This window comes from Uranotaenia lowii, chromosome 3, assembly GCF_029784155.1.
Source record: "Uranotaenia lowii strain MFRU-FL chromosome 3, ASM2978415v1, whole genome shotgun sequence".
Classification (NCBI taxonomy): Eukaryota; Metazoa; Arthropoda; class Insecta; order Diptera; family Culicidae; genus Uranotaenia; species Uranotaenia lowii.
Genome location: NC_073693.1, coordinates 91,568,655 through 91,589,323, shown reverse-complemented (window position 1 = coordinate 91,589,323; position 20,669 = coordinate 91,568,655). Strand labels below are relative to the sequence as shown.

At 34.5% G+C, this 20,669-nt stretch overlaps 1 protein-coding gene across 1 annotated transcript in view; it reads left to right on the top strand.

Annotated features, from left to right (window-relative positions):
• Nucleotides 1–20,669, top strand: part of LOC129751796 (uncharacterized) — a 342,108-nt gene that overhangs the window by 170,396 nt on the left and 151,043 nt on the right. The window contains exon 9 of the mRNA XM_055747524.1: nucleotides 15,015–15,147. Within this exon, the coding sequence (XP_055603499.1) occupies nucleotides 15,015–15,147 (133 nt within the window). The remainder of the gene's footprint in view (nucleotides 1–15,014; nucleotides 15,148–20,669) is intronic.

The window sequence follows — 20,669 nt, the reverse complement described above, 5'->3', positions numbered from 1 at the left end:
GCTTTCGTTTGTTGAATTCAGCGTTGTGGTGGTATACTGGTACATATTGTGCAGCTCAATGAGCTGAGGGCTACCGCTGCGTAGCTCAGTGATTTGCTTCGGCGTGGCACATTGATGGACAGCTAGCTCAGGCAGTGCTCGGTTTTGCTCTCTCAATATGCTATGGAAAAAATGCACATTGAGCTCATTGTGTGAGCAAATGACACCACTGGAGGTATGTCTTTTGGCATTGATAAACAATAAATTCAATTGACACCACTGCTTGTGCCCCGCGATGTATTGCATGAAAAGTAGTCACGCAATACCTCGCTAGGCACCCAACTGTGGTGTCAGTTGAATTGATAGCTTATCAATGCCAAACGACATGCCCCAGTTAAACAGCTTATAACTTTTTTTCCTTATAAGATACGAAGTTATGGTCTTCAACCAAGGAGTTTAGCGGAAAATTTCCTTCAGAAAAATATAAATTGGCAAAAAAACCATAAGCTGGCTCGGTTCCTCAGAAGAAACTAAATGATGTGGATTCTTCAGTACAAAATATTCAATTTTTCCATACAAACTTAAAAGTTCAAATTTACTCATGGAAACGTTACCTAAAAATTCTGCAAAAAATCATGGATGAGTTTTGAACCAAAACGAAGCATTTCAGACCCCAGGGTTTGAGAAATTCAAAAATAATCCCAAATCGTCTAAGTCTAATATATCGTATTTGTTTAAATAAATGTTTATTTTTCATCACAACACTTTTAAAGAAAATTCTATGTTGAATTGGAAACATAACTTAAATGTAAACGTAATCAATAAAAATTCCTGAATTAGAATAGATTTAATTAACTATTCAGAGAATGCCAGTACATCTGGCAGCACTCGGAGTAGTAACACATTGTTGAATCTCAACAATAATGGTCACCCTGAATCGAACGTCACAATTGTCGATGGGTTACCCTTTGTATCGTACCCATTTTGTTGAGTGCTTATGGTTGCCAGTTTGTAAGATTTCCCCCATTTATTTCTTGTGTTTTACGCGCGGAAAGTTGTAATTATGGCGAAACATGAATAAACTTTCTCTTTTTAAATCTACCGTTAACGAGACAAGTTGTCTTTCCATTTAAACCCCGAAATCCTTCGAAAGGTCTGGAAATAATCACACATTTTCCATCTGTGAAGTAAAAAAGAAGTGTTTTTATCTCGCAAAGACTTTTGGAGGCACTTGAATCAATAAACACGTACTAAACGCGTATTAACCGGCGCGTTTGAGTACCAACATATGCGCACTTCCCCAAACAAAATGAAAATCATATTTTAAAAAGTCAATCAAAAATTAACGATTATGACGTATAGTATTGGTTTTAGTGTTCCTGTGTATATATTTCTGGCGAAGAACAATTTTCTTTTCAAAACTATTGTCGGATTTACTGGATTGCATTCTTCATTTACGAGTTATAGAAGATGGGCGTCTTACTCCCAGTTCCCCTATACATCCCCAAAGATTTTTTGTTATATGAATGCACCCCAATAATGTTACAAGCCGCCAATCTTTCAATAGTGTTATATTGACACTCAAGAGCATATTGGGGTTGTTAACTCGTGCCCCTGGTTTGTTTGAAACGCATTTTCGAGCAAGTTTGCTTTATAGACAGCGGATGGTCGCTGTTTCACCATCGTATTGGATTCAATCGCGCCCTAAAAAACATAAACAAAAGATTAAAACACCTGGTTTCGGCGGGTTTAGTGGGGAATTGAATCCTTTTTGGATGGAAGAGAGCAGAGCAAAGAGCAAAGAAACTGCGATCTGTCAAGGTTATTAAAAGAGTGCATGCTTTATTTTGTCCATGCGAAAACTGATTTTTACTACAACTATGCAAAAGTGTGAAGAACATAGCAATTTTTTGAGATTTTTTTTTTATTAGTCGTTAAGTGTATCAAAAAAATACTTCAGTTCATCAGAATACTTTGAATTGATATTTATTATGCGAAAAAAGATACAGGGATTTGAAAATAATTATAGTCAGTGCTTACTTTATTTTGTCCATTACTGACTGCAGTTGCACTAAACAAGGTTTTATGCAGTTTTTCTTAAAATGGTTAACTGACCATCGGTTTTTGTACAGCACAGTACCATTCCTTGTCAAGTGTTGTGTAGTCAAATTTATCACCACACCCGGTATCCGGGGTTGGGGAATTGAATTACTACCCGCATAAACCGCTCTGGATGCTGTTCATGCGGCAAAGTGTCATGCGTATGTGTCCAGGAGGACATTGTTTGTCCGAAGCGCGTGATTGCGATTAATAAATCTTGATCCGATTTCATTTCGCCACAAATAACAATGTGTGCGCCCGGAACGATTGGTTTTTCCTTACGGAGGAAGAAATCACGAATGAGCATAGAAGATCCACAGATTGGGGACGTATGGATGCATGAATGGATGTATGAGGAGTGTTCCGGGAAAAGGCAACAGGATTCCCCGGCATCCATATCCTTCCTGCTCAGTGTTTTTCCGGAATGACAAGCAACAGCGCCGCGAAGGATGATGGTGACGATGATGATGATACCGAACAAATCACATTCGGCTAAACCCAATACTGGTGGATATTTCTTCCTCGTCCTCGTCATATCCCGATGGCCGAATTGGCAGTGACAGAGCGTGACTCTGTGTCTGGGCAAGTGTCCATCCGAGTGTTTCAAGCTTTTGCCCGTCGTCCATCGTATTGGTTTGCCTCCTTCCCCAATCAAAACCCTCCAGAAGGACGATAGGACGAAAAATTGAAACTCATTAATGAAGCAGGAGCATTGGTTGGATGACTGGGGTCGGTTTCCTCCTCGGTACAACTCCTTCGGGAATAGTCGAAATTGAAACCGGTTACACTTGTTTGAGGATTCGCTAGCTGGCTAGCCGGATGGTTGACTGGGTTTGATCAAATCGCATCCATCCATCGATGAGAATGATGATGATGATGGAGAAAGTGGAACCCTATCGGAGGGAGTCAATTTCGAACGTGACCCACATTGTTCAGTATGCCCCGGAGACAAATACGGTGGCTGGCTGTGGATATTTGATGAATTTCACCCTCCACCCTCGTCATCCTTCCTTCTCAGCAGCGTTGTTTGTGATGTTTGCAAGTCTTTTTCCACCCAAGGGGATGGAGGAAGGAAATTGAAGGGGAAAAGCGTGATTAAACTCAATTTTGACTGATTAAGGAGTGCTTGAGGTGGTTGGAGGTGGTCGAGACGGTGCCGTGATTCAGCAGACCAGTATGACAGTTAAATCAGATGCTACAATTAAAAGAACAATTATTTCGCTGTTCTTTCTGTATCTAATGGTCAACGCAGGATTTTTTCAAAAACCATTAAGCGTAATTTGGACTTTGCATGAAAATGTCTTCTGGGAAAGCAGTGAGGCTATTAGTTCAAGGATTTAAAAACAGTCACGAGTCTTGTTTATTGTATTGCTTGTACATTCCTTTGGTTGCTGTAGATTCCGATATTGAAATACATATAATCGATAAAACAACTGTTTTCTGATTAACTTTTTTAGGTATATAGAATTTTCATTACTCCTGGAACAAGTTTTCTGAGAAACCAAAACTAAGTTGGCAACTTCAAGGATTCACAAAAAAACTGATTTTCTTTTTTTACACACCCATAGAAAAGGTAGCAAAAATCCAATGCCTATTTAGCACATCTCTGTGCCGATAATGCGCTGAAATGTGCACTGTGCCGAAGATGATATGTTTGAAAAACCGTAACTGGCATAAGGACTCGGCTCCCAACTAAAATGATGCATGACCACTACATTCAAGCAAAACAAGAAAAACATTTTATGGGATTTCGTTCCTATTGGATAATTCATCCCAGAAACAAGAAAATAAAAATATAAACCACAGCGCCCGTAGGGAAAATCGAACTCAAATCACTAACTAAATGGTCTTGCCAGACCGACATCTTAACCAGTATACTATTTGAGCTTCATGCAGGAAGAGGGATATTTGTCATAGGCATTCTGCCACCGATCAATCACAAAAGAAACGCACGACAGTGGCTTCCCGGCGTTTGGCCTCCTTTCAAGGTATTCATTTGTCTTGCGATGGAAACGGGAAAGGGAACGGGAGTGGAGGAAACGGGAAACCCATTGAATGAGAACTGTGCTTTGCTTACTGCCTGCTATTACATACACACGCTACATATACACAGCTGCTTAAGCCGGGCAGCTTGGCCGGTGCTTGTTTGCCGGTGAATTGAAGGAATATATTCTTGTTGCTTTTGCTACATACACACGCACAGCTTAGCCGTGGTTGTTTGCCGGCGAATTGAACTGAAGGAATGTTTTTTTTGTTGTTGCTTTTACTGCATACACACGCACAGCTCGGCCGTGGTTGTTTGCTGGTGGATTGAAGGGATTGAATTAGAAGGATGTTTTTGTTGTTGCTTTTGCTACATTCACACGCAGTGCTCGGTTCGCTGGCTGCCTGGTGTTGGCCGGTATTTATTTCCATCCTTCTTCGTCTTGTGATGCGATAGGGAGGGACGTGAAAGCGTTTTTATTTTGTTTCTTTCAGACATACGCAATTCGGTTAACTTGGGAGGTTAATGCCGGTGGGAGCAAATCGAATCAGCACCGATCGCGTTATCTTCTTGTACCAATGATGCTATGTAATTGACTACACGCCATTGGCACAGAGGCTGAATTTTGGGTGCACTGATATACGTACCGTGTAAAAAAACGTGGAAAACGTGTTAATTCCCGAAAACCTTTAAATTTCTGCAGCTCTAAAATTTGAAACAATAAGACATGTAACTTGGTCTGAGACCTGAGGTCTGAGACCTGAGACCTGAGATCTGAGACCTGCGAACTAGTACCTGAGACTTGAGAACTGAGAACTGATACCTGAGACATGAGACTTTCGACATGACACCTGAAACCTAAGACCTGAGATTTGAGATTTGAGATTTGAGACTTAAGACATGACACCTGAGACATGAGACATGAGACATGAGACATGAGACATGAGACATGAGACATGAGACATGAGACATGAGACATGAGACATGAGACATGAGACATGAGACATGAGACATGAGACATGAGACATGAGACATGAGACATGAGACATGACATGAGACATGAGACGTAAGACATGAGACATGAGACATGAGACATGAGACATGAGACATGAGACATGAGACATGAGACATGAGACATGAGACATGAGACATGAGACATGAGACATGAGACATGAGACATGAGACATGAGACATGAGACATGAGACATGAGACATGAGACATGAGACATGAGACATGAGACATGAGACATGAGACATGAGACATGAGACATGAGACATGAGACATGAGACATGAGACATGAGACATGAGACATGAGACATGAGACATGAGACATGACATGAGACATGAGACGTAAGACATGAGACATGAGACATGAGACATGAGACATGAGACATGAGACATGAGACATGAGACATGAGACATGAGACATGAGACATGAGACATGAGACATGAGACATGAGACATGAGACATGAGACATGAGACATGAGACATGAGACATGAGACATGAGACATGAGACATGAGACATGAGACATGAGACATGAGACATGAGACATGAGACATGAGACATGAGACATGAGACATGAGACATGAGACATGAGACATGAGACGTAAGACATGAGACATGAGACATGAGACATGAGACATGAGACCTGAGACCTAAGACCTGAGACATGGAACATGAGACCTGAGACCTGAGACATGAGACATGAGACATGAGACATGAGACCTAAGACAGGAGACAGGAGACATGAGACATGAGACATGAGACATGAGACATGAGACATGAGACATGAGACATGAGACATGAGACATGAGACATGAGACATGAGACATGAGACATGAGACATGAGACATGAGACATGAGACATGAGACATGAGACATGAGACATGAGACATGAGACATGAGACATGAGACATGAGACATGAGACATGAGACATGAGACATGAGACATGAGACATGAGACATGAGACATGAGACATGAGACATGAGACATGAGACATGAGACATGAGACATGAGACATGAGACATGAGACATGAGACATGAGACATGAGATATGAAACATGAGATATGAGAATAAGAATGAGCATAAGAAAACAGTTTCTAATGCCAGTTTACATACTCACACAGCGCTCGGTACATCATTCGACAATATCTTTGCAGGCTGATTGTTTCCATCTAGGTTTGTCTTGTGATGGGATATGTGATATGTTTTGTTTGGTTTCTTTCAGACATATGCAATGCAGTTGCGCTGCGAGGACAATGCCAGCGATGAGAAAGCTTGTTAATGCCGGTCCGGCATAAAATCTTTTACCGATAATTCCACCTTCAAGGAAGGTTATTATTGGAGACAATACTGTTTCGGCTCTCATAGAAAATGAGTCGAATTTTTTTACAAGGGTATTTCAACATATCGCGATATAACTTCAATCTGTTCATTACCTTTGTGTACTAAAACTGTATACACATGAGGAGACATTTGTTTTCTATACATTGAAGTTATTTTTATGTTGTAATCTCTTGGAGTTTTCGAGAAAACGATTTAATTTTAAAAGTTGTTTAAACTGCTGAACCTTGAACAGTGCGGGCCAAATGCGCCTATTTATATTTTTTAGAAAAAAAAAAACAGTTTTGCTGGTAATATTTTCGTATAATTTCATTAAAAATGCTAGAAACGGATAACTTTCATAAGACAAAGCTTCAATTTATTCTATTTTACCTGTTTTTTGTTTTAGATAGGGACATTTCACAAACATGATGGAAGCCATCTTTCTAATTGTTATTGAACCTGCATATAGGCTTAAATTTATTGTACTTTTTATATGCACTTAATATTGAGAAACAAAACTGGCCAAATGTTTGTTTTGAGGTTCTGTAGGTACCTATGATTTTAAAGATCAAAATATTTGATCAAAGAGTATGGAAACCTTTTATAAATATTGAAATTTTTTCATTCAGTGAATTCTCAATTCTTTTTAATTTTAATTCTTATGACGTAAAGCGTATGACTCTCGAAATGCTTTGATTGAATATGTTGTTTTGTTAGCCATTTCGTCAAACGACTGTATGCGCATTTAAACCGATAGACGCTTGTATATAGGAACACTTTCCCCTAACTCAGAGAAATCAGGAAAAATAAATATAAATTTAGAAATTAAATTCTCAATCGATAATTTTTCGGATTCCTCTTTCATAGTTTTGCTATTAAAAATTTCTATAGACATGCTGAAGTTGTAAGTTAAGCTAAAATATGACCAAAAATCCGTTCTTTTTTTTAAGACAGCCATAATATTTTTATTTTGTATTAACTTTTGTTATATATTCTCATCAATTTTTATTTTCCTTTTATTTTATTTTGTTTCTATTTTGCATCTTTTTTTTCTACATTTTTTATTCAATTCTTGTTTGCTTTTTATTTGAATTTCCTTTTTTTTTGTTTTAGCAAAATAATCTCGTTTCATATCTTTCTTTCACTTTTTGTCCATTTTCCATCTGCTTTTTTTTAATGATTTTTATCTGTTTTTATAATTTTCTTTTTCTTTATTTCTGGTTCTTAAATATTTTTTGTAATATATTTGCTTTTTATAGTTTTCACCGGATGTGTTCTGTTTTAAATGCATGTTACCACTTAACGTTAATCTTTTTTTTATTTTATTTTGTTAGTATTTTATCTGTTTTTCATTGTTGTTTCACTATATTTTTCTGGATATTTTCTTTTATTTAATACAATTTTATTTATTTATAGTAAAAACATTTTTATCTGCTTTTCATCAGTTTCTTTTGTTATATTTTTTATCTATATCTTTGCAAAGTTATATCTTCAGTGTTTATACAAATTGGAAAAGGATTTAATCTATTATCACCATTCTCTCATGTGGTATGATAAACTTTTTCATCAGTTATCAGCATAATACCTGTTCATTATCAGTTTATTCATCTTTTATTTTTATCTGTTTTTCATACTTTTTTTTGTATCAATACATATGTATTTTGAAATGTTTCTATATGATTTTTAACTATTTTCAATGTGTTTTTTTTTTCATTTGATTTACCACTAATTCCATAATTTTTTCCTCCATCTGTAAAGGATTTTTATTTTCATTTCTCTGGTTTCCGGTGATCTCGGCTACACATTGCAAAAATAATCAAATTTTGTTTGGATGATTTTGATTAAAAAAAAACTTTCTTTTAAATATAATAACATTATTCAGAAACGAACTTTTTTAATGGCTTGAGTTTCAATTTCTTATCGATTGGAATTTTGTTCCTCTTAAATCTTGATTTGGGTTTGTTTTTTTTTTAATTAATATTTTTCATACAAAATTTGCTTTCTGTATTTCGATTCTAAGATCGTATTCTTTTTCCAATATACATATTAGTTTTCGTGCATTTTCACAAAAAAAGCAATTCGATTGTGGTGTTCCCATTAACAAAATTAATTTTTTTCCTTAGAATTAAGAAGTCGGAAGTGAATAACAAATTAGTAGTTTTAAAATCTTTTTTGATGGCTGTTAGAATTTTCGAAATCATATTTAATATTGTATTTTTCCGTTCAATCATTACGTTTTCTAAAACATTGAATTTTTTTATAGTTTTGATATAGTTAAGTTGGCAGAACACTTTCCTACTAAGCCGAATTCCATAAGTTTGAACCCAAGAAAAAAAATTCGAACACAGTTGTAACGAATAAGTTTTTCAATGAATTTCCACCAATTTCAACTTTGATATGGATTCACGTATGGCAGAAAATATAAAAACGACTATAATAAAAAAAGAAACCTTAATTTATATTAAATTTTAACACAAAAAAAGATTAAACGACATTCAACATTTCCGTTTTTTTAGAATATTCAATGAATCGAATATATTTTGATTTATTTGAGCAAATCTCTACTTGAATGAGATGACGAAATTTTAAGAAGGAAGAAAATTTGCATTTAAACTGCTTGAGCCCTCTTTAAGAAAAAATGGAGATGTTTATTGTTTTTGAGAACAACAATTCATCTAAATTTTTCATTACTAAATCTCACTCAGAAATATTTCGATAGGTGCAATGCTCAATGATGATTGCATATGGGTGCCATACTATACAGCAACCCTGTTTTAAAGTGAGAGGAGTCTTCCAATACAATATTCCACTCAAACAAAAAGTGTAATAAATTTCCCTTAACGCATTTGAGAATTCGTTTTCGTTGATTACATGTAGATATTTTACATTTGTTTATCATGCGCCACCTCATTAATTAAAATTGAAAGAGTCTTTCAATACAACACATAACAAAGTTTTATTAAAATTTGTTTCCCATATAAATAAATCATCTTCATGTCTAAACGCCCTTTTTACTATCAATTTTTTTCAAAAACCTTTCGAAAATTGTTTGAATGTAGTCATATTTTTATTCATTTTGTATGGAACCCCCCTTTATAAAAACGGTAAACGGTAAATTTCATGACATGAAAAATTTCATTATGATCATTTTTGATCAAAATCGTTCGAAATTTGTAAAAGTTATGTCGTATTTTACAATGAATATATGTATAAGAAACTGCCCTCCTCCCTACCCCCGTTTCCTACGAAAGAGTTTTTAATAGATTTATTGTTCAAATATAATAAAACCTGGCAACAAACATAATAAATTATTCAATTATATTTATGTTTTTGTGTAGAAATTGATGAAAAAATCATGAAAATTATTAAGATTGTGTCATATATTATGATATCCCAAGCAACCAAAAGTCCCATAAAACAGGTACAAAAACGCTTACTCAGCCCCATCATTGATATGAAGTACGTTCTATGCGGCTCAAAATTTAAGTTCTTATTGATATTTTCAAGTTCCAAAACACGTCTTAATGATCTTCTATTCAGCTTCCAGTGGCCTTTTAATTCAGCTTCCAAAAAATAGCAAAATGAGCAAAAAAATCTCTCTCTATCTCAATTGAACCGTTGGCTTCGGTTCATATCACCTTCTCTTGATTATTCACTGTGTTCTGTACCGGTGCCGCCATTATGCCACGCGCCGGATCCCAAACTCGACAAATTGCTCAATTGCTTCTTTCCTACATTTCCTACATATATCCCATCAGAATGGTCACTCAAGTACAAAATAACATAATAACATAACAATAAGATGAAATGATGGGAATAGAAATAGACCAAGAAAAATGATTATGATCACATGGGAGAACTATTCCCTTCATTCCGATAGACATCGACACTCAACCAGTATAATATTCATACGCCAGGTTGGTCTCCTGTAGTAGAATGTTAATACATGGGCCCCGGAGAGGCGCAAGATGTGGGTTCAAGTCTCACCGGGAGACAAGGCGAATTTTTTCGCATGTTTTTCAACATCGATTTTCTCTTATCTAGTCCCTGAAATTTCATCTAAGTTGGATTCATTTCTCTACAAAAAAGTTTCGCTGACTGAATGTTTGAGTCATGACCCATCTCTGGGTCGCAATTTAAAAAAAAAAGTACAAAATAACTTATTGAAAAAAAAACTTGCCCGGCTTGACGACAATCGAACCCCAACCTTTGTGGTGAGAATCGAACACGCTACCACGAGACTACGCCTAGATGTTGTTCTAACTGAAACTAAAACTCGAAGATGTGATTTGATTTTTAAAGCACATCAATGCACTTTTTGTGACTTATCAAATCCCGTTTGAGCACTTTTATGCCCTTTATGTGACTTACCAAATTCCGTATTGAGCATTTTTGTGCCCTTTATGTGACTTAAGCCCAGTATAACGTACGTATAGATCACTTTTGCAGCTTTCAAGTTCGTTAATGTGTACATATAGTTCACTAATGGGAATTGGGCAAAACAAGTCACATACAACGTACATATTAATCACTTTTGCTACTTTTAAGTTCATTAATGAGTACATAAAGTTCATTAAAGGGAATTGGGCAGTTGATTCTCTTTGTCAGCCAATATGTAACTTCCAATGCCTTCATTCAAGTAAATATGTGACTTTTGGTTGCTTGGGATATTATACCCTCAAATCGGAGGGTTCTGAAATTATTTTAGATAGTATCTTCCTGAAAACGGTCATATCCTTCATTTCGAATAAATTGTTTTTTCATCTTTAAAAAAAATATTTGTAATTTTAATTTTTTTTTAAATATTTTTCATCGTTTTTTTAACTTTGATGTATTTATCATTGTTTTTCCTTCCATTTCTTACTGTTTTAGCTTGTTGTTATATTTTGTTCATCCATATTTTTTATTGCGTTTCCCAGTTTGTATCTGTATTTCATTATGTTTTATATGTTTTTTCTGTAAGAATAATTTTTACGTCATTTGTTTTCAATTGTTTTAATTTTTGAATTATAAGTTTTTATATGGTTTTAATCTGTCTTGTTATCTATCTTTTATTTGATTTTTAATTGTTTTAGTATAACATTTCCTCTGTATTTCTTTCGCGTTTCGTTTGTTCTTTAGTAAATTTAGCTGGTTTACCTGGGTTTATTTATATCTATTTGAAGTTAACTTTTTTGGATCTGGTATAATCAGTTTTCAATTTGGCTTGTTCCTGTTATTTATCTGTTTTCAGTCTGTTTGTTACCTGTTTGTTTTTTCTTATAAAGCTTAGTTCTTTCGGGACATTTACGAATGTATGTATCTCAAAAACCATTCGTTTGATTGAAATACTTGCTATGAGAAAAAAAACGAAGGTAATCCTATGATAATTAACGAAAAAAAAATTTAAAAAGTTATTTATCGTTTTCTGTAAGAAAAATGTTTACTTTATTATTGGTATCTCCCATCGGCCGGCGCACACTTTTTCAGTCATGATATTGATCAGTTTTTTCAACTTTTACTTCGTCTTATCTGTATTACAGGTGGCTGCATCCTCTTCCTTCAATTTCTTCTATTTTTCGGTTTAATACTTCTCTTTTAAAAGGAACTTAAAGGCGGTTTAGTGGATTCAGCTGTTTCAAAATCAAAAAAACCTGATTATTTTTGAGCCATTTCAAAGCGTTTTTAATGGAATTTCTGCAGACAATTACAAAGTAAAAACCATCATGATATTAGTATTAGTAATCGGTTATTATTTTTCGTAGGTTGCGAAGGGTACATACAAGATTACTCTTTTTAGGCTTTAAAAAACAGCGGAAATCAAAGTTTTCGATTTGAGAATTGATGTTTTTTTTTTCCACAGGAGCAGAATCTTGGCAAATTATTATATTTTTTACAAAACAACCAGCAAATACATACTTTAATATGCTATGGACCTTGCCGCGAGTAGACTTGTTATGGAAAACACTGAAATTGGTTTGATATAGGGGTTATCATAAGTTTTGTTGTCCATCAGAAACCACCTGTCTCATAGCCTCGGTACCGGCTATAGCTATACTGCTTTAAAGCTCTGGAACTAGCAAAATTCGTTGTTTGAGGTTAGGTTTGCATGACTCAGTACGAGGCAACACTTTCAGTTCAGCGGAAGAAAAATTTGCTGGACATTTCAGCGATCTACACTTAGTTTTAAGCTTATTAAAAATTAAAAATTCTGGTATTAGACTTGACTAGTTGCCGACCATAGTTGCTGATCATGTGCTTCACTAGAATGTTTGATTTGAACTTTGTGCAAATTTTTGACAGTGTTTGCATACTTTTCCAGCACTCACACGCGGTAATTATTTGAATGATCAACGGGTCAATCCATTATCAAGGTGGTTTTTGAAGGAAACTGTGCAAAATATTTTTTTTCTCTTGCATTGAAAATATCTAAAAAAACGCGTGAATTTCATATTTTAAAAAAAAAGGTCGTTTAGTAATTTATACAGGCTGCAAAATGCTGTTAAAATTTTTAATGTCCGATTACTAATAAATGCTTTCAGCAAAATAAAGTGTCCCATTTTTAAAAGAATCAAGCTTTATTATTTGTTTTTTTTTCTGTCTATTTTTGTCTGTATTTTAGTTTGTGTTTGTAATTGAATCTAGCTATCATCTGTTCTACTTATTATTGCATCAGCTTTATCTTTTTTTTTAGCTCAAACAGATCGCCTGTTTTCAGTTTCATATCTGCTAACTGTTTTTTCTGAATTTTTATTTTTTACAATTTTCTTTCACGGATTTTAACTTTTCTTTTTATTAAATCTATTTTGAACTATTTCTGATCCATTTCAAATATTATTGTTGATTGGTTTTCGACCTTAAGCTGTTTTTGACCATTAAGTAGTCCTGCAACGGTTATCAGATTTTTGTTGGAATATCCATAATTATTCCAAGATATTTCGACGTTTCGAAAAAAATATTTCTATACGTCCCAGTGTTTTTGATTTACAAACATTATATGAAGCTCTTGGAACCAAAGGGGTTTAAGTGCATAAAAGATTATTTCGAGAAAAAAGCTCTTAAATTGTTGTGTTTGACCATTTTCCACATATTTTTTTGAGAATTTGTATTTTTTTTCAATGTGAAAGTATGCAAATAAAATTCTAAAAATACGGAAAACTCATCAAATAGTTTAAGTTTGACATATGAAAACTCATCTTTTGGTATCATTAACTTAAAATCGACCATGGTCACTTGTACCCCCTTTTGGCGCAGGGGCCTCCTCATATATCTATATTTCTTTCGACCTTACTTTTTCTCTAAAAAAAAACTGGCAAAAACCTCCTGAGGTTCCAATAATGCTCCATAATCCTGTCCATCTTTTTTTTCTCTCTCTCTTTCGTTTCCCACATATTTGCGGGATGACATTCCTCTGGTCATCATCATCCAGAGGGAAGAAATATGCTAGTTTTTTTCCCAACTCAATCTACTTTCGTCTGTCTTGGACCGAAAGCAGCTCCACTTCGGTCTGTATAGTGGGTGACCGCAAATATATAAAAATCGCCATCGCCATGTTATCGTGCCACAAAATATGACCGATCATCATCGAAATCGATTGATGAACGACGGCGGGCTTCTCGAGGACGAAAAAAGGGATCAAATCCCGGGGAAAACCGATTACCGAATTGTTTCACAAACATATGGCTGAAAGGGATTTTCTTTCGCAGATGCCAGGAAAATATAAAAAAAATGCCTTCGGGCTGGTTGACTGGTTGGTGAAGACGACTGTCCAGAAAATTTAATTTCCCTTAGAGCAAGCCAAGGGCTTCGTTAAAGTGGTTTTGTTTTTCTTCTACGGAATTTGATTGAATTATCTTTCCAATAGATAGAAAATGACCATGACAAACAACTCTTCACTTAAGATTTATTTGGGATTGAATTGTGTTTCGAGAAGAAGAGATTAACAATTTATGGATGATAATTACAATTTTTGAAAGCTATGATTTAAACTATCACGGTTCCACTGAAGAAACAAAAAGAATGTAGATTTATCAGAACAAAATATTAAATTTATCCATACATACCTAAAAATTAAAATTTATTCATGTAAGCGTTACTGAAAAATTCTGCGAAAAATTCTTCGTCCATACTATTTATTCTAAACATAATTGTGAAAAACTATTCAATTACTGGTAATAACAAAATCAATCAAATCGTACAGTCCATTAAGCTCAATACTTTTCGCCTGACCGGAGCACCATATTTACTCCAAATACCTACTAGTAGTTGGTCCGGGGAGAGCCCAAAGTGCACTTTTCACCATCAATCACATGCCACATTTCATCGCTAAACAGTTCGGACGTGTATGATTAATCTTTTTCGCACCCACACACGCTCATACCTACTCGTTTATTTCCGTTTTCCTTTCCGCCAGGATTTTTCCTCCCCACTTTCAGCTCCATGGTTCCGTTTCAATTCTTTAAATTGAAAAAAATATATTTCCGTATGAAAACGATGATTGGGGCCAAGGGGTTCGGTCCCTGCAGGCAAGCAAGAACCCGACCGACAATTGTCAAATGTAGTTAGTCACTTTTGAACGCTCTCTCATGATTTCCGGTGTATTTCATTCCTTGTTTCCCGTTCTTCTCTTTCTTCTTTCCAGGAATGGAGGCCATCATGTCGGAGTTCTTCAACGACACGACGACGGCGTTCTACATCATTCTGGTGGTTTGGTTCGCGGATCAGTACGATGCCGTTTGCTGTCACACAATTGTCACGAAACGTCACTGGCTGAGGTAAGTGGATGAGACGAGCGTGAAAAAGGTGTGTGTTTGCTTCTGTGCTTTTTCCCGGCCCCCGAGAATATGGCCTGGAATTGGCGCCATGTGGGTTAGACAAATTTGCAGATGGAGGTGTCCTTTGTTATGGGATTCACTTTGGAAATGGTGTCTTTTCGGGGTCTGAAATATGAAAATTGATTGGGGGACCCACAGCGATACCATTTTTGAAGAACTCTGGGGAAACCTTTTTCCTTTTATCCGTAACCTATGAAATTGCAAAAAAGAACTTATATGAGAAAACTTATCAAGCTTGAGTTATATTTATTCATTTTCGTTTGTGAGGTCACTATAATATTAAGTAGCGAAAGATAATAAATTGACCCTTTCCCTTTCTCATATTCCCTGACCGGGGTGTCATGATTTTACGAATCTCAATTCAGAGATTCACTTAAACACGTCTGTCACTCGCAAGAATAGATCAATGACTGACTTTGTTTTGTTCGTTTGTCAAGTGCTGCCAAAATAGCAAATGTTGTCAAAGAAATTTATTTTATTTTATTCATCTACAGTGTTGCCGATACAACTATTATTTTATTTTATTCCTAATTAAATTTGATTTATTTTCTGTATATTCTTCATCTCATCCCTACACGGGACAGTACTCATTTTTCAACGAGTAATGTGATATTTCTACCCAGAAAATCTGGCAACGCTATTGTGCCACCACGAACCTAATTTGAGTAGTCTCGCTCAACCGTGTGAAGATGTGAACATTTGTACCGTGTTTATCACCATCCTTTCTACAAATAGTTGTTCAAATAACTGGCAACACTGTAGAAATTTTTACAAAGAGTAGGGGAGAGTGGGGTATTATGGGCCACTTTTTTCTTAGCTTTATAGCTTCTTTGTTTTAAAAGATAAAAAGAAAAATATAAATGGAAAGGTTTTCTACATTTTTAAGGTATCATGAGGCATTTTTTTTTATTTTTTAAATATATAAATTTAACGAGTTCTGACTGTTTTGAAAAAAAGTTTTTTTTTAAGATAAGTTAACCACCGTTAATTAATTTTGTAAATTTATTTTTCGGCATATCGGTGAAAAGTAGTTTTGAAATTGATAAAGATGGATAGAGAAGTGAGAAGAAATTTTTTTACAGATGTTGAAAAGAGCGAAAGAGCATTTTTGCGAGGAAACTTATTAACGTACACCATACTTTATCCTGCAACATTTCATTATTTAGGAGAAGTAGTACCGGGATAGAGGTGGCACTACCTTAACCTATACAATGAAATCTGGTAGTATACGTGTTCACCACATGTAGACTTCGGACCAACCAGATTTCATTGTATAGGTTAAAGTATTGCCACCTCTATCCCGGTACTACTTCTCCTAAATAATGAAATGTTGCAGGGTAAAGTATGGTGTACGTTAATAAGTTTCCTCACAAAAATGCTCTTTCGCTCTTTTCAACATCTGTAAAAATTTTTGTTCTCACTTCTCTATCCATCTTTTTCAATTTCAAAACTACTTTGCACCGATATGCCGAAAAATAAATTTACAAAGTTTTTTTTTATTTTGAAAAACTGTGGGGAAACGGGGGCACCAAATCTTTTGAATTGATTAGATACCGTGAAAAGTTTATGAGTTGACCCAAAACTGAAGTTTCATAGTCCAATTTGTTATTTTAAAGCGATTTCAGATGAGGAAATAAAAAAGAGACTTGTGTATGATCGAATAGTTCCTATTTCCTGGCTCGCGAACGTTTCGGCAAAATTCCTTTTATAGAATTTATGTTCGTCTGTGGAAAAATGGACCAAATATTTTTCACAACTCTTTATTTGGCATAAGAAAACTTTGCTGGTAGGAAAAAGGTATTTTAAGTTCTGAACGTGTAAAAAAACACCAAAATATAGGTGGCCCAAGAAACCACACAAAATGTGGCCCACGATTCCCTACAAGCTATGATTTGCAAATTGGTTGCATTTGTGTGACTTATTGATGTTTCATCAAAAATTCCTTTTCTACGAGACAGATCATGACAAAACTGAGATCATAAGCGTATGAGCATATTTTTGTTATGATTTTTAGGTCTACCACGGATGCAATTTTGCGGGTGCTTGTTTAATTACGTAAGTACATTTTTCCAGGCTAGTTAAATAAAAGACGCATATGATGCGTACATAAGTCAACAACATATAGAAAAACATGCATGCTTACGCAAAACGACAACGATGACAGTTGGATTGAGATTTTTATCTCAGCACACAGCTCAGATATTTATAGTGGCCCACGTTTCCCCATGGTTCACGTTACCCCACTCTCCCCTTCTGTTTAAAATATTTATTCACGTTGTGACAACTTCCGATAATCTATATGAACAGAAAACATGCTTGAAACATTTTTAGAAATGGAAACTTGATCTTAAAAAGTAACATTCTCCAAGGAAACACATCAAAAAAACACATTTCTTACATAGTAAGGAGGTTTTATTTAAGCAAACGCTGCACGAAGTTAAAAACATTCAAAACAGTTTATTTTCTGTTTTTGTTTCTTAAGGTCCAAACCCAAAAATCTCCAATAGATATATAAATTTTGGAAGAAAAAATACGATAATGAATGATAACATTGTAACTTGCATTCCACAACTCAACACGGAATTTTCAAAAGAAACGATTATGGATAAAACACCCTTTTAACAGTATTTCTGTAAATTTTCTACAGTGTTGCCAGTTATTTTAACAGCTAAGCCCAGAATATTTTTATTGATAATTTTAAAATTTTCTTCGAAATTTCTTTTTTTTAACAAAGTTTTGATTAACATCTTTTTTGTCGAAATTGTGTGAGTGATTTATTATTATCGAAGAAATTTCAATTCATTTGAGCTAAAAATTGAGGGAAAATTTTAAGTTTTTAGGAATAATTATTAGTAATTAGTAGTGCCCAGCAGTGATGCCAATTGAATTTATTGTTTTTCAATGCCAAAAGACATAACCCCATTCAACATCTAATAACATTTTTTTTCCTTATTAGATACGAAGTCACGGTGTTCGACGAAGTTGTGCAACAGAAAATTTCCTTTAGAAAACCATGAACAGGCTCGGTTTTACAGCAGAAACTAAAATAATGTTGATTTTTCAGTATAAAATATTCAATTTTCCCATACAAACTTTAAAGTTCAAATTTACTCATGTAAACATTAGTTAAAAATTCTGCAAAAAAATATGGATGTACTTTGAACCAAAACGAAGCTTTTTTGTCCCCGGGTTTTGAGAAATTATAAAATGATCCCAAATCGACTCATTCTTGTGCCGCCGAAATTAACTTGGCGAGAAAAAGATGGTCACTTTCTTCTTTGTGTACATTCTGTCGATAAAGCGTATTCTTTTCTACTGAATTGTTTACGTCAATTGACAGATAAAAGCTAGAGATATTACACACAATTTTTTTGATTAAAACTTGTCAAAATCATCCCAAAATAGACTGCTAATAATTTTTGCATTTTTTTATGAGTTTAACTGTAGATTTTGGGATTGAGAATTCATTACCTATACAATACTTTTTATATTAATCAATGTATGTAAATTTTCTTTTTTTTTTAATTTAAGTTCTTAGAAGCTGTTTTTTGTCAAATTTCCAAAAATTCTGCTAAATATGAGAATTTTGAAACTATTTTGAAGATTTTAAACAATTGGAATCTTGGATATTTCTTAAAAAGTAATTCAAATAATTTTGCAGTCTCCTGCAAAGTTGTTAAATGGGTTGAAATCTTCAATTTAAAATACTCAATTATTGAATGATGTCAGAAATAGTAAACAGTCAAGTGCTGTAAACTTATCTTATTAAGTTTCTAAAAATGGAGATTTTTTTTCTGCATACTTTTACTTTCAAAATAAAAAAAAAACATTTTTTTTTAAATATATGGAAAATGTACAAAAACATCAACTTTCTAGCGTGTTTTCAGGGCATATAGTCTAAGTCACTGGCTCTTACACCCCGGGAATGCAGCCCAAACAGCCACAGTCCAGAAGTAGAAAGAAGAAGAAGAAGCGTGTTTTCCAGAAATAAGCTTTTATACTAAGCTTGTTTATAATGTTTGCAAAACAATGTTAGTGCAGCATTTCAGAGTCAATGGGCCCTATTACATAAGACGAGTCGAGAAACTCGACTCGACTCCAGTCACCGTCGAGTCGAGCGAAATGTCTTATTACGATAGTCGAGTGAAACAGCTGAGTCACGAACATTCAAGCAGTCGACTCAGTCGAGCTACTCGACTGAAATTCCACTCGACTCGACTACTGTAATACCAAAATGGCTCACTCGAGCATAAATGACTCGTGACTGGTCTTATGTAATAAGGCCCAATGACTTAAGATGTATGTCAATGAGTAGTCAAACAGGCCAGATTGCCTGGAGCCCGGATATTTGATATAAAATTTGGTAAAAGTTCCGACCCGGTAGCCCAGATTTCGGTGAAAATACCCAGATTTTTCCCGGATTAATTACCTTAATTTCCAAAATTCAACAAAAAACTGAAAATGAGTAGTTATAATTTTTTATTTTTGCGTCCAAAAGCGTATTTTTCTAGCAAGTGTTATCTGAATAAATATGAACGGTGTTTTAAAGCTTCAAATAAGATTTAAAATCTGCTGAAAAAAAAATTTCAAGTGATTTCTTCTTATTTTTTATTGAATTTTTCTGTGGTTTTGACCAAATTTGCCCGGATATTGCTAGAATTTTTAGTCGAACATAAAAAAAATTCCTGAACTTCACCAGGTTTTTTTTGTTATATTGCTTAGATTTTCCTGGTCCGGATGAGATCCGGGAAAAATTCTGATTATCTTATTTTATACACTTATACGTCTTTCGCTACAATTGCCTCAGATATCAATGTCATTACTTTAGGATTGTTTGATCTCCTAGAAAAGGTCGATTTTCAAGATCGATTCAGCTGAATGGTTTCAGGATCGATCCACCTAAAAAATCGAAGCAAAAGGATCGATATCTGCAAGATCGATCTTAGAAATTTTTGTTAAAGAGTGGTATTGCCTTAGGGCTGTTTTATGCTGAAGTTATAATGAAAAATGACAGGAAAGTTCATATTTTTGAATATCAAAGGTATGAACAATAAAAAATGTGTTTTCAAATTCAACATCAGAATGTTTAACTATTCATTACTTTGGTTGAGTGTATGACATATTAAAAATAGAAAATACCATCGATTCAGTCACAGGTCATGACACGAAAGTTACGTGTTCAGCTATCATCTGCAAGGCTCATGTTAAATTTTTTAAGTATCCGAATGTTTAATGTATGATTTTTATAAAGAATAGAAGAAAAATGAAAATATTCATTTGAGAAATAATTTGATTCAAACATAAAATAAAAACTGAACGATTTATTTTTCTAGAAATATTTTTTTGTTGAGGTCTCATTTAAATGTTTACCAGCCTTCTACCGAGTTTTGGCTATAAACAAGGTTTCCGAAAAAAAAAATCTGTGTTTTTGACAAATAAATATCTGTAATTTTGTGTTTTGA